At 44.3% G+C, this 15,199-nt stretch overlaps 1 protein-coding gene across 1 annotated transcript in view; it reads right to left on the bottom strand.

Annotated features, from left to right (window-relative positions):
* Window positions 1–2,881: 2,881 nt before the first annotated feature.
* Window positions 2,882–15,199, bottom strand: part of LOC102383810 (alpha-fetoprotein-like) — a 15,963-nt gene continuing 3,645 nt past the window's right edge. Inside the window, exons 2-4 of the mRNA XM_014522879.2 lie at window positions 6,054–6,151; window positions 4,710–4,839; window positions 2,882–3,100 (exon numbers count right to left, since the gene is read on the bottom strand). Coding sequence (XP_014378365.2) covers window positions 2,882–3,100; window positions 4,710–4,839; window positions 6,054–6,151 — 447 coding nt within the window. The remainder of the gene's footprint in view (window positions 3,101–4,709; window positions 4,840–6,053; window positions 6,152–15,199) is intronic.

The raw sequence follows: 15,199 nt of genomic DNA, 5'->3' as shown, positions 1-15,199 counted from the left end.
GATAGAAAATGTACACATGTTCATGTATTTGTGTGAGGAGGATGTAAGATACAATCTAAAATGAATGTTCATGTTGAATGGTAAGTCTACCTTCAGAATAGCCCTGTGCTGTGTTCTGAAATAATACCAAGTTCCACAAATGGATAGGGGTTGCTTTAAGTGGGACTAAGGGCAGATTGAGTTGCTTGAGTCCAATAACCTGGATCTTGAAAATCCAGTCACCTTTTGCTATGGAGCTTCCTCGTGTCTATATTCACCAAAGAATTCAAGATAAAAGTTCTGTAGACCCAAAGGGTGTGGATTCTGATCCTCTCCTGGTCATGTATGTGTCCAAATGTATTTCTTTATATCACTGTTTTGGTCATCTAGGTGCCAGAAAAGCAATTCACACACAGGTTAGAATTCTGTTTTTGATCACGTACCTCTGCAGACACTGAAAGTGAAATATACTGTTTAGACTTTTGGGTTCCTGTCTCTCTGGGTTGTGGAGAAAAATACCCTTGTTCTTTTATTGTAGGAACCAAGGTGATTATGAAATTCTGTGACCTCTTCCCACTGGTGTTCCATTGATTCCTTTTAACTATATAGGTGGTTGTTTTGATGTTGCATTTGAGGGAGACAGTCATATCACATCAAGCAACCCTCTCTGTAAAACCTGTACATGACCTGTTAAAGGAAATAATGGTGCATTTAGCTACTTTAGGCATCACTCCCAGAACTATAACATCTGTCTAAAGCCTAGATGCAGTGCTCTTGTTGTTTTGGCATCCAGAATCAGGAGTCTTCTCCCATGAGTGGGTACCTACACTTGTTTTTTTTTCAAGTTCAGAGCAGAATGTACAGTTTTCCTCTAAAAATGCAGCCTCACCAGGAACACCAGTTTGGGAACAGCATATCAAGCTCCTTCTTGTCCCTAAGTTTCCTGCATTTACTAATAACGAGTGAATGCAGTTATTGGATTTTATTCCCAAACAGGATTTTCTAAAACCACTGGCAAATTTTCACTGGATCAGACTCACCCGCAAAGGAACTGCTACAAACTGGACATGGGAGGATGGCACAAGTTATTCTCCTAATCTGTAAGTCTCTGTCACATGATTTGATTTTACATCTTTGTGTTTGTTTCTTTACTTCTCACAGGATTTGAATTGTGGCCCTGCTACAGGCCAAAAAGATCAGTCAGCATCCCCTAAAAGATACCCATCTTTTCCTACCAGGGCTGAGAAATCTCAGTATAGAATTATGAATATTTTTTATTGTTACAATGTGTCATCTGGAGGGCAGCATACTTTGAAGGTTTTCAGATAAATCTGAATGAATACATATGCTATTATAATATAAATAAATTAAGATCACTTACCCGGTTGTACTTGTCATACTGAATGAAATAGTTTGAATGTTTGTAAAGATTGCCCATTAGCCAGTTTCAGGAAGAAGATAGAATCTATCTCCTTATCTAGCTCATTGTTTCGGAGCTACGTGCGAAATGTCCTGACTTCGCCTAAAACCTTAATCTAAATTGTACCTTTAGAAATTTTTTACAAAGAAAGTAAATGTCCTAAATTCCGAGACATCAAAGCCTAAGGCCTTTTAACCAGACTGGTAAAAAGAAAAGAGTATTTACAGTGATATGGAAGTCTCCCCAAGAATAATTTAAAAATGCTCAACAAAGGTAATTTCTGTTGAGTAAGATCCGAGCCCAAATTTGGGAGTTATGATGAATTGAGTAGGAGGAGCCCAATGACGGCAGCTCACTCAATAAAAACCTGTAACTTACTGTCCCAATTTGGAGGTGACTTCACTTGCAGAACAACGAAGGAAGAATCGCAAGTATAAGGTCTGATTAGATTGATCGCCTAATCAAGCCTCTCCGTGAACACGAATCTCTTAGTTCACGCTGAAGCCGCGGAGCGCCCGAAAGGGACTGAAGGAAGGGGACGTAGTCCTATCACTGGTGAGCCCAGCTCATTGAATCGTATTGCTGAGGCCAGCCTATTGAACCGTACTACTGAGGCCAACCCATTAAATCGTACTACTGAGGAATGAAACCATATTTTGGTATTTGGCTTCTCGGAATTCTAGGATTGTAAGTATATTATGAAAAATAACAGTATTGATTCAAATTTAACTTTTAGTTGTAATTGTAGTTGTTTTTGTAACACTAATTCTTATAGCATTGTTTGGGAAGGAAGTGCATTCGGAGCATTGTTTCTGATATATGTAATTATTGTGTTTTTAATGTTTGTGGTGTTTCTTAAAGCTAAGCAGTGTTATATACGTAGCAAAGAGTTTTAAAATAAAATTGTGTTGTATAAATTAAGTGTGTAATCATTGTGAAATCGTGCAATCAGCTAACTACTCCCCCAGCCAGCGCATCAAAACGAATCAGTAAATTGTGTGGGATTTTCTCTATTCCATAACCCACTAGAGACAAAGCCTTGGCCTCTTCCCTTCCATCTACCCCAAAGTGCACATGCCAAGCAAAATGCCTTTGCAATGTCACACTCCGGCACTCATGCGGGGGTTGCCTACCCCTGATGTATGTGCTTATGTCCTCACATCTTCCTTATCAACTGATATCTCATGGCACCGTTCAAAGGATCAGATGGTACTCCAGAGCTCCCCGATACCCTGGTTGAGAATCACTGGTCTAATCTATTAGTAGAACTACACAGTCAACCCTGACACAATCACAAGGCATAACACCCTAACCCCCCATGGGTAAGACAGAGGGACCACCATAGCTGTCACTGATTTCCTTTCCCCCAGCACACACAGGCTGAGCATTTGGAGAACAGCTAAGGCCTCTATATTAGAGGACTTGGCCTGCAGTGACAGCACTTATGCGACAGAGATGGAAAAGAACAGGTTAACAGTTGCCTTACTCGGCCAAGTAGATATCTTTTTTCTCTTCAAAGTGTTTGCAGACATCTTGATCCTCTATAAACTGTCTGACTTGAGGTGACAAGCCTGTGGGTTTGTCATCATTTTCTGACATAAATATACATTTGCTTCTTTCAAGCACAGGCTTTTCACAGCAGTTTTGAATTTTACTTGAGATGGCGTCTTGGTGGGAACATGCGTATGATGTAAACTCTGCCTGTAAAAAGTGAAAAAAAATGGTTATTTTTAAATGAATTTCCTTCTTTCTTGATCCCTAATACAGGAATCAGCTCATTGTTCTAGTTTTTGATGCAGTAGAAACTAGCTACCTCTTACTAAAATCAGGGCTCTGTCAACATACAGTTAATAGCTCTTACCTACTATTTCATTTGTATATATTAAGCTTTGTTTATGGGGGGCATTATTTTAAGGTCAAGAGTACTATCCATGTTTTAGAGAAAACTGACATGTGGAAGTGATATACTTGCTTGAAGCCACAAAGTAGGCTCATGGCAGAATTGGAGACAAGACCCAAGTCTCGAACTTAGTGCTCTACCCACTGCATCCCACTGATCTAGATGCTCTATCCAGGACTCTCAAGCATATATTGACAACATTTTACAGAAGCAGGACATCAGCTGCCCTGGTTCCCTGGCTTTACCTGTGTCAGGTTAGCTTGTTAGGTCTATGTTGTGTCAGGTTTGAGGGCAGTCTTATGTAGAATTAAGATTATGGTTATTGGGCGTGTTTTGGAGGGGGATGGTTCTGCCTCAGGACTAGATGACCTCTGGAAGTCCCTTCCAGCCCTACTTCTCTATGACTCTATGACAGCGGCGGGCAATTATTTCAGGAGAAGAGCTGCTTACTGAGTTTTGCCAAGCCATCAAGGGCCACATGACAGGCAGCCAGGAGCAAATAAATATTAATTTTCTAAATTTTTTTAGGGGCCCTGTGGGCCAGATAGAATGGCCTGGAGGGCCAGATCTGGCCCACGGGCCGCATTTTGCCTGCCCCTGTTCTATGACAAAGGGTGTGTATCATGGCACCCAGTCTATGATCACACAGCTTTCTTTAAGCTGCATGATTGTAGACCAGGAGCAGCATGTGCAGATGCTCACCATAGCTATGCTGGGCCCCTGGTATAAGTAACTCAGTGCAGGTGGGATTGGAGTGGGATTGGAGTGGTGGGGGGTGAATGAACAGGTCCCTGGGAGAGGGTTAGCAGGTCTGGGGGGGATTGGCAGGATCTGGAGGGGGTGGTTTACTCAGGTAAACTAAATTAGATGGGGCCTGCCATTTGTGGCCCATTTTAAACCCCCGGAACATCTGCACAGGTTAGCATTTAAATGGACCTAACCTTAGTTAGGTTGATCTAAGAATAACATCTGCACGTACCTGAAGTAGGAGACAGTTCCTGGCCAGAAGAGTAGACAGACGGCCAAACAGTGGGGAAAATGGATGCAAAGAGCTAGCAGAAGATAGGGAACAACCACAGAGACAGACTAAAGGATTTGCCTAAGATTACATGGGACATCTGTGACATGCCCAGGAACTAAACTCAGTTCTCCCAATTCCAGAATCAATTGGATCATCCTCAGCCACAGGATTATGTTTGTCCTATGCTTCCTGTTTATTTCAAACAGGGTCAGGGTCAAATGAGAATAACCCACCAACTCCTAGATTGCATGTATCTTGATTGATTGATTGATTAATTAAATTCACAATTGGGAGAGCAAAAGGCAACAAAAATCAGAAGGGAGAAAAATGCCAGGCAGGAAATCTGCTTTTTCAATCATAACATCTTCAGCTGAGTTTTATTTTTTTACCCTGTTATGCATACAATCCAGCATGTCTCCTTGACAACATTCCTTTTGCATCTCCACAATGTCTGTTGTCATTTTCATCATGGTGTCAAAATCAGCCTTAGGAAATTTCTGGCTGAAAAGAGCAAGCGTCCTAAAAAGAACAAACAGCAGGATTTTTTTAAACTCAGAACGCAAAGCTATAATCTGCAGCAGTTCATTATCTGTGGGATTTTCCGAGGTGTTCAGCAGTACCAGTGGCCTCTTTCTACTCTGAAATTATTGATAACATTTCCATGGAAGTGAATGGTTGGACTTTCAGAGTACAGTGCCCAACTCTAGCTGAAATTAAAAGGGCTGGATCCTACTCCACCCATTAGGTGTGTAAGTAGATTTAGATGCCAAATTACAATGCTATTCCACCCTGTTTATGTCCCTGAAATACTATTAATATAAAAGGTGGCTGGGACTTCCTTCTCCTCTCTGCTTTTTGTGACTTAGTTTAAGCCTAAAATGGCTATGTTACAATAGTAGATACATAATTGGGTTTTCAGGGACTGGCATCGGATAGAAAAGAATCACATTTAGGCACCTGAGTCCATAGGCATCTAGAAGGTGAAGCAGAATCCAACCCAATGTGAGTTGGCTGCCCAGTTTTTTAGGTCCCTTTGAAAATCTACGGACATTAATTCATTAATAATGTTAAGTATGACCATGCAACTAAAATAACACAGGGTTGAATCAAGCAAAAAAAAGGGTACAGAACTACCTCAGAAATTATACATATGACACAATAGTGAAGTCCTATTTCATTGACTCTCACAGCAACTGTCACCAAAAGGTATTGACTTGGTATAAATTAATCAGGAATTTGGCCATTATGTCAAAACTGGTTTTTCTCCCAGAAAGTTAATGACTAGATGTTAAGAAAATTAAGCCTACAGTTTCAAATACATTCATGTGCCTAATTTTCTTCATGGTTACGATTGGATGTACAGTCATGGTAGAGTTGTGTGCAGGGGTGCATGTGTTTTTGCGCAAGCAATTTTGTCCTTAGGTACGCACACAATTTGCTGAAAATCAACTTCTATCCTCTATTATACAATAGACATGCAAATTAGTATACACTTACTGTTCACAAGTATTCAAAGCAATAGTACTAATGATTCCCTGCTCTTTTGTAGGGCTGCAGTTGGTATGGTTGTTCTGCTTTTGAAGCAACAGAAATGTCATACACTTAATAATCAAAGAGAGGTAGTTAGCCATGTTAGTCTGAAGTAAGTTGTTGCTTATGAAAATATATGTCTCTGAATTAGTTAGTCCATAAGGTGCCACTCTACTCATTTAATAATCAGGTCAGAGACTCACAGAGCCTTCAATGTTCTTTCTCCAAATTTCTTCAGGATCTCACATGTGTGTTCCTGCATGGAACCATCTTCTTTTACTGGCTTTATCACAACTGGTTGCTATTACAAGGGAGAAGAAAATGATTAAAAAGAGATCAAATTAGTGAAGAAAGTAGAATTCCGAATGAGAAGATTTTAGCAGACACCTAAAAGGCTAATTAGTTGTGAAGTAGCTAACAAAATCAGAAGTAATATCAGTTGCACATATTAATCACTCCTATTGTTTTGTAAGATTCTGCCCACTTTAAAGACTCTTATTAAATTGCTCTGTGCTTTTAAACTAGGGATGGACTGTTTTGATTAACTGATATACCTAATTTTTACAGGGCTGAGTGCCTGCTGCCAAGAAACAGCTTCCCACTAACATCTTTGGCACACCAAGATTCTCAAAGGTTCTCAGCACCTAGCAGCATCATGCCCTAATCCAGTCAAAATGCAGGTATTCACTGATGAGTAAAACAGCAACACCCATTTTAGTGCACCAATAGTCACCTACTAAAAATATAGAGTAAGGAGAGTTACATAAATACACAGACCAACAGAGATGGACAGATTAGATACCTACTTGATTTAGAAAAACATGGGGGGAAAGAGTTAAAAAGATAGAATATTGATTGAGATTTTTAAAGCAATCTTGAGAGATTTAGACACAAATGTCCCAGTTCTGTTAGTGGAAGTCATGTTTCTAACCCCCTTAGATATGGAGTGTTCAACCTCCAGTACATGGGCCAAATGCAGACCACAGAGCCACTGCAGCTAGCCTCCAGGGTTCCCCACGGGTCCAGAAATTTGGCCGTTGGGGAGCATGGCCACCTCCCCCACTACCAAATCCTCAAGCCCAATTCCCTGTGCAGCCAGCCAGAGCCATGCTATGCATGCTATGTCCCCATCCACAGGGCTGGGCTATGCACCCCCCTACCCCCTCCACTGCTTCTGTATCAGGGCCAAGCCATGCCCCCTTCCCCCTCTGCTGGGCCGGGCTGGGGCCTAGCTACTCCCCCTTCCTTCTCCATAGGGCTAGGTCAAGCTCCTTTCCCTTACAGAGCTGTGTGGGGGCTGGTCTGCATAGCCTGCTTGCACACAACCAGTTGGTGCCTGCCATGTCAGCCCGGGCACAGGATTGGGAGCACTGACTGGATCCAGCCCACAGATGGGCGGGACACTGCCACTCTGGCTCACCGGGTAACGAGGTCAGGCACCACTGCCCTATATTGCTTTGAAAATCTCAAGCATCTAGTGTGTAATAACTAGGGATCCTGGTTTTACTAGGGATCAAAAAATCCATGTTTTTCTGCAAAGAAAATGAAACACCACTATATATGTAGGTATCCGTTGAACACAATGTTTTATTGATATATTTACCATTTTAAAACAATTTGGAAGCCTACCAGTGCCTCAATCATTATAATAAAATAAATTCTAAATACCTTTATATTTTGGAGTTCAACATGGAAAATCAGAGCTCTCCCTCCCCACTTCATTCACCAGGATACAGGTCCAGCTACAGCTGCCCCCACAACTGTTTTGTGGTACTGAGCTGCCCTGATATGCTGCTGCCCTGCCCTACTCTGCCCTCCCATGCTGGGAGGACAGAGGTGGACTGTGGATGTGGGCCGCTGAGGTGATTCCTGCCAGGTGCCAGTCTAGCCAGGCTGCAGACCCTTGCCCTGCACCTTGCTGTCATTGCAAAAATTTGGGGGTGGGGGTGCACATGACCCCCATGTCCCCCCAGGTATGTCACCAGTGCATGTGCCTGTACTGTGCCCACACAGTCCCCAAGCCCTGGCCCTCCAACCCCTTGTCCCCCCCTTCCCATTGACTTACCTGTATCCAGCTGCCAGAGCTGCTCCCACCACCCTGCCTGGTAGTATTGCAGCCAAGTGTGCATGCGTGCACACATGCAAGCATTGCCCCCTGCCTCCAATTGCTCCTCCCAGCCCCAAGCTTCAAAAGGGAATATCCATGTTTTTCCACAGGAAATGGAAAGCCTGGATCCCTGGTAATGACATCCTTCTTTTCATAATAAACTTATTTTTTTTTCCTGATAGGTTTGTCCTCAGCCTGTGCTCAGCACTGAAGCATTTTGATTTAAGAATCTAAGGCCCCATTGAAAGAAAACAGTTAAATGTGTGTTTCAGTCCTGATCCAAATGGAGGTCAAGGGCAATGTTCCCTCTAAAAAGTAGCAGTCCTTGAGCATGCCACTTCAGTCCATGAGTGTGCCGCTGCAGTTTGCGACCGTGCCGTTTTGGTGCAACGTGGGACACTTACTGAAGGTAAGTGCCTCACTCCTCACCTGGAGCAGGCAGTGGGGGCTGGGGGGCTTTGGGGCTGGGGCCCCGGGGGCTTGGGGCTGGGGCCTGGCATGGGCTCTGCCAGCTCCTTGACACCGCTGCACTCCCCCACTTTGCCTTGGGGAGCGAGGAGGCATGTGGCATCAGGGCTGTGGCAGAACGCCACCTTTGTTTCTTCCCCCAAAAAACCTCTGTTCTGTGACAATTTGATTAGGATGGGCCCAACAGAGGATACACACCTTTACCCTATCTTTTTAGGTAACCTGAGCTGAGTAAATTCCTGAGGGAGGGAGCAAACCTGCTCCCTCTGCCTACGTTACTAGTATCACATACCTGGGTGAGGGGCTTCCTTCCTGGTGGGCTAGAGTCTGCCTGGCAACTAGTGATGTATTTCAAATTGGTTGGCTAACAGCCAACAGGTGCTGGCTTCCATTGGACCAGGTAAATGAGGTCACAAGGACTATATAAGTTAAGGACTGCCCAGGGGGTGGGGGCAGCAGCCATGAGGGATGTCATATTGAATGAAATAGTTTGAATGTTTGTAAAGGTTGCCCATTAGCCAGTTTCAGGAAGAAGATAGGATCTATCTCGTTATCTAGCTCATTGTTTCGGAGCTACGTGCAAAATGTCCTGATTTCGCCTAAAACCTTAATCTAAATTGTACCTTTAGAAGTTTTTTACAAAGAAAGTAAATGTCCTAAATTCCGAGAAATCAAAGCCTGGGGCCTTTTAACCAGACTGGTAAAAAGAAAAGAGTATTTACAGTGATATGGAAGTCTCCCCAAGAATAATTTAAAAATGCTCAACAAAGGTAATTTCTGTTGAGTAAGATCCGAGCCCAAATTTGGGAGTTATGATGAATTGAGTAGGAGGAGCCCAATGACGGCAGCTCACTCAATAAAAACCTGTAACTTACTGTCCCAATTTGGAGGTGACTTCACTTGCAGAACAACGAAGGAAGAATCGCAAGTATAAGTTCAGATTAGATTGATCGCCTAATCAAGCCTCTCCGTGAACACGAATCTCTTAGTTCACGCTGAAGCCGCGGAGCGCCCGAAAGGGACTGAAGGAAGGGGACGTAGTCCTATCACTGGTGAGCCCAGCTCATTGAATCGTATTGCTGAGGCCAGCCTATTGAACCGTACTACTGAGGCCAACCCATTAAATCGTACTACTGAGGAATGAAACCATATTTTGGTATTTGGCTTCTCGGAATTCTAGGATTGTAAGTATATTATGAAAAATAACAGTATTGATTCAAATTTAACTTTTAGTTGTAATTGTAGTTGTTTTTGTAACACTAATTCTTATAGCATTGTTTGGGAAGGAAGTGCATTTGGAGCATTGTTTCTGATATATGTAATTATTGTGTTTTTAATGTTTGTGGTGTTTCTTAAAGCTAAGCAGTGTTATATACGTAGCAAAGAGTTTTAAAATAAAATTGTGTTGTATAAATTAAGTGTGTAATCATTGTGAAATCGTGCAATCAGCTAACTACTCCCCCAGCCAGTGCATCAAAATGAATCAGTAAATTGTGTGGGATTTTCTCTATTCCATAACCCACTAGAGACAGTACTATTCTCTCATGGTACCAGAGGTTATCATTAAGAAATAGATAATTTCTGAAAGTTAGTTGTGCTGTATTCCAGAGTTGAAAATATCATTAGACATACCATTACATAATTTTGAGTAAGAAAAGAAACATAGAAGGCACGCAAATTAATTGGGAAGTAAATGGTTGAGTGCATGAAACAAGAAGGTATCTCAGCTTAGCTAACAGCTTCACAATAAAGAATTTCCACATCACAAAGATTCATGTCTGCTATTTCAGCTTGCAAGAAGTTAACAGGAAAGTGCTTCTGAGATACTTTATCAGCAAGTCAAGAATGCTGTTCCTAATATTGAGGAATTTACATATAGTGACTGCGCCAGTCTGGTCTAGCTGATTTGAAAAGTTTCTCTCTATCTCAGGGTTCCAGTACAAGTGGTGCATCCTAAAGGATATTGTGCAGTTTTCACTAGAGGAGGAATCTCTGCCTATACCTGCACTAGCGAGTGCCGCTGTTTGTGTGAGAAGAGGGTTGCTTAGCTGAGCTTGTTGCAGCAACACAGAAGATAGCACATCCAGGAGAAACACACCCTAGGAGGTTCCAAAGGCAAAGAAAAATCACTGTCCTTGAAGCTGGTTAAGCAGAGGAGTACCAGTTGGCAAAGTACAGCCATTTGGGATGTTTCCTACAGACTACCACTGTTCAGGGCCACTGCCATGATGATGTGATCTGCATTTATTTTACATTGTAAACCTGTTAAAAGTCAATAAATGCTTTGCTGTTTCTGTAGATAAAGCATTTATCATGTGTGGGTGGTGTTTACCAGAAAAGAGTGTTTGCCCCAAGCAGCTCACAGGCTGAATTCAAAGCAAACATGCAACAGCAAAGGTGGCAAAGAAAGAGGATTGGGGGAGGGAGAAGAGTTACCATTGCTGAAACTTGCACAGCTGCTGCCAGCGAGGTACTCGCTATTCTGAATACAAGGGGGGGAGAGAGCTGGTCTCTCCAGAGCTGAAAGCAAGAGAGAAAAAGAATACGGGCTGAAATCCAGACATTCAGGCAGGCACCTAAATGAGGTTTAGAGGCAGCGATTCAAAAGGATCCAGACTGACCCAGCTCCATGGCTGCAATATCGCCCTGGGCCTAGATTCATTTAATGCCTCTATTATGGTCTGGAAATATTTCAAATGTAACTCAGGCAGTACTCCAAGACATACCCCTTCTCCAATTGAAGGGATCAGAGCAGGTGCACCAGCGCTGTGGAAGGTTTAGGGACCCTCCTTCCCCTAAAGAGCAGAGCCAGACCACCAATGGGGACTTAACCATATACCTTTTAATGAGAAAAGCAGTAGTGGGAACATAACATGTATAAACCAGGGGGTATAGGAGACACTACAATGCCCCGAGGGGGCAGGATTCAATAAAGGTTAGGCATTTACATTCATAGACCTATTCATCCAGTTGACAAAAGACAGGTTTAACAAAGTATAAAACACAAACAGCAGAACAAACAGTACTGGTTGGCAAAATATAAAATGCACAAAATACAAAATGTCAAATAACAAGAGATATAGGGCAGAGGTACCTGGAGGGGGGAAACAAGAAAAAACACAATGACCCCCTTCCACTATGACAAGAATTCCTCCCTGCTGCTTCACTCACCCCTACTTGACCCAGCTGACACTTGAACTCAGATCTTTTATGTAGTAGGCAGAAGTTCTACCATACAGGTAGCCGTACTGGGAATGCTTAAAGCTGCTAGGGGTTTTGACCTTCCAGGAGTCCCTGTCTCATGTCGAACTTCCTGGCCTCTTGCTGGAGGAGCTGAAAGCAGAGCTGGGAACCTCTCAGGTCACTGCTCAGCTTCTTACTGGAGCTGGGGAACCTCTCCTGCTGGCCGCAGCCTCTCGTAGGGAGATCCTGGAGCCCAGCGGGGAGCCCCTCCTGCCAGCCACATGCCACGCTGCTGAGGATCCAACTTCTGCCTGCAGGTCCCACTCCTTCAGGCTCTTCTAGGACAACTGATCCCACCCCACTGGCCCAGCTCTTGCCAGCTCTTTGAAACTCCTTCCTTGTGGTCCCTGGCTGGTCTCCCTGAGGCAGCTGTGCTGCCCCTTTTATGGGCCAATCAGGGGACATGGAGGGGGGTCTCTGGGGTCTGATTGGTGAGAAAAGGGAATCCCAAGCCCTCCAATCATTTCTTACCCTTTCAAAACCCCTGGGCCAAATCACTACCAGATTTCCTTTAAAATAGTTCACTACCAGAATGGCAAGGTAAGGAAATCCCAAGCCCTCCAATCATCTTTTACCCTTTCAAAACCCTTGGGCCAAATCACTACCAGCTAGCCTGTCACACAAGGCTCTTTGTTTGGGCTTTTTGGTATCCTTGGTAGCAAGCCAGTTTTCCTTGTTGGAATAGGTTTCACAGCAAAACAAGTTCATTTGGTACATTCATCTGAATTGTGAGCGCATTTAAAATGTCACCTTTTATACTTAGTTTGCTTTTCAAAATGTTATTATTTACACCATGGATAAAATTGTAACATTATGCCTGCTTGCATTTTGGGTTTGAGAACTTGAAGTAATGGGGTACTTGCAGAACTTTCTTTGGCTTTGAATGGGGTCAGATGTTCTATATGTCTACGAACTTGCCTCTGGTTGTTACTAGGGCTGTGTAAAACGGCAGTGTTTTGTTTCGACAGAACAGTGTTCTGTTTCGAATTTTGTTTCGATTCAAAACTGCTGTTCCATTCAGTCGAAACAGGGTTGAAATGGCGAAACTGTTTGATGTTTCTCCTGTAAGATATAATGGGGAAGGACAAAACAGCCTATAACTTTGTCGTTTCTGGCTTGATTTGGATGAAACTTGCAGAAATGGTAGTTTCAAGAAGATAGGTGCAGGGAGTTTGGGGAAAGTCTACCCCAAAGTCTTGAAAGCAAAACTCATGTCACGTGTATGTGTTAAGCCACAGCGGGGTCAAAACTGCAGGCATGCTAGCTAGCCCCTGCAGAGGCCACAAAGCCTGCCAAGTTTCAAGAAGATAGGTGCAGGGGTTTGGGGGAAACTGTACCTCAAGCTGTGGACAAGCAAAACTCATGACATGGGTGACACTGTGTGTGTTAAGGTGCAGCAGGGTAAAAGCTGCAGGTGTGCTAGCCCCTGCTGAGGCCATGAAGCCTGCCAGCTATCAAGGAGATAGATGCAGGGGGGTTCTGGGGCTCTGCACCCCTAACTGCTGACAGGCAAAACTCATGACATGGGTGCTTGTGCAACTGACTGTGCCCATCTTGGGGCAGAGGGGGTGAAAACTGCAGGCCTGCTAGGCCCTGCTGTGGCCACAAAGCCTGCCAGCTGTCATGGAGATAGGTACTGGCAGAGTCTGGGTTCTGGGGCCCTGCACCTCTGGCTGCAGGCAGGCAAAACTCGTGACATAGGTGGGTGACACTGTGTGTGTTCAAGTGTGTCCTTTCTGGCACTGGGGCCTCTGCCAGGGAAAACACTGAGCTTTCTTTTTTAAAAGTTTGAGAAAAAAAAAAGAAAACAAATATAAATTGGAAGAAATGAATTGGATAAGTATTAAGTAGAGAGATTCTAAGCTAAACTAAACTAAGCTATACCCTATCCAGTCCTTTCTAAAAACAAAAAGGAGCAGGCAACTGACCAACTAAGAAGCAAGCCAGGCAGGCCAGTACCTTTCTGACGTTGTTGCTCACTCAGAGCCAGCTCACAAAAGGCACAGCAAGCCTGCAGACAGAGGCTTGTATGCTGTTTCTATGTCCTTCCCCCAGACACTATGATTGGAAGGGCAGTTAGAGAGAAATCACACTCACTGGCCAGCTAGAGATGTCAATCCTTTCCCCCCTGCTCTCCCTCCCTTTTATAAGTTTCTGTTTCCCTATAAAGACTGCCTTCTGAATCTCCAAATCACCGAATCTCTTACGAATCTTTTCAGAATTAATTCAGAGGCTCTGAATGGATTCAGAAAGTTTTAAGCTTCTAGCAATTTGATTGGGATTGGGAGATTCGGCCTCTGAATTGGGCCAAATCTTCTCTGAATCGAATCACGAACTGAAGCTTTGCATAGCCCTACCCCCTATCACCCAGGAGCACCCCACATGGTGCCCCTTCACAACTCTGGGGGTCCCTCCCCTGTGAGGACCCTCTCTCCAGGCTAACTTACTACTACATGGTCCTGGAGGGTTGCTTCCCATTCTCCAGATTGAACTCTGTTCCCTGCCAAGCTTTCCTGATGCCTGACTCTGCTGCCACCAGCCCAGCTTAAGTAGAGTGTGTACAGCAGGTGCTTCACCTTATGCTAGGGGCTGGAGGCCTGGGCAGCCTTGTGCAGTACTGGGGATTGGTCTGCTCCTGGACCCTCTGTGCAGGGTTGTTTGCACTGAGCTGCTGCCTCGTGCCAGAAGCTGTAGACCCAAGCCACCTCCAGCAGCTCCCAGGGTCTTTCAACCTCTGTGCAGCACCCCCCTGCACTGAGCTCCTGGCCTTGCATGGAGGTTGGGGACCTGAGCCACCCATGCTGCTCCAAAGATCCTGCTCCATGTACCAGCCTCTGCACCGTATCTCTGGCCTCACGCCAAAGGTTGCAGTCCCGAGCCACCTCATGCAGCTCCTAGGGTCCAGCTGTCATGCACCATGCTGCGCACCGAGAGCCTAACCACTGGAGCTGTCCGCAGTTCCCTGCTGATGGAGGTCTTCAGGACCATTTCCAGGCTACTGCTTCACTCGGTTGAGCAGCTCTCTTCAGCTCTTCTAAGCCCTGCTCTTCTCTCTTTTCCATCCCCGATGCACCTCCCTCATGCTGGACACACAGCTCCTTTTATACTCTCCAGAGATCAGCCCCTGAAGTCTTCCAGACCTGACAGTGTTGCAGTCTACAATCAGGTCTGGGGGAGCTCCTCTCCTCCTCCCCTCAGAAGAGAGGCATGACTTTACTTCTCTTGCTGCCTCCTGATTGGTGGATGGGCTCCACCAATCAAAACAGCAGAATCTCAAGCCTGGTACTCAACCCAAGCTCTGGAAGTTAAGCCCGCTACAAACGGCAACACCCACTAACAAGAATTTAGCTTTGAAATTATAATATCAGGTGTTCAGGATGTATTTAACCAAGGCCTTCCATCACAGCTTAGCAGCATGAAAGCATCCAGTGCAGTTTCCGTTGGAACATTTCTGAAGAAATAATTTTCTGTCCTTTGGCTGGTGTTTGCCTGTCTTATCACTGGACATTCAAGCAACAATATCATACATCT

The sequence above is a fragment of the Alligator sinensis genome, unplaced genomic scaffold (genome assembly GCF_000455745.1).
Source record: "Alligator sinensis unplaced genomic scaffold, ASM45574v1 scaffold148_1, whole genome shotgun sequence".
Lineage (NCBI taxonomy): Eukaryota > Metazoa > Chordata > Crocodylia > Alligatoridae > Alligator > Alligator sinensis.
This window is presented reverse-complemented; position numbering and strand designations above follow the sequence as displayed.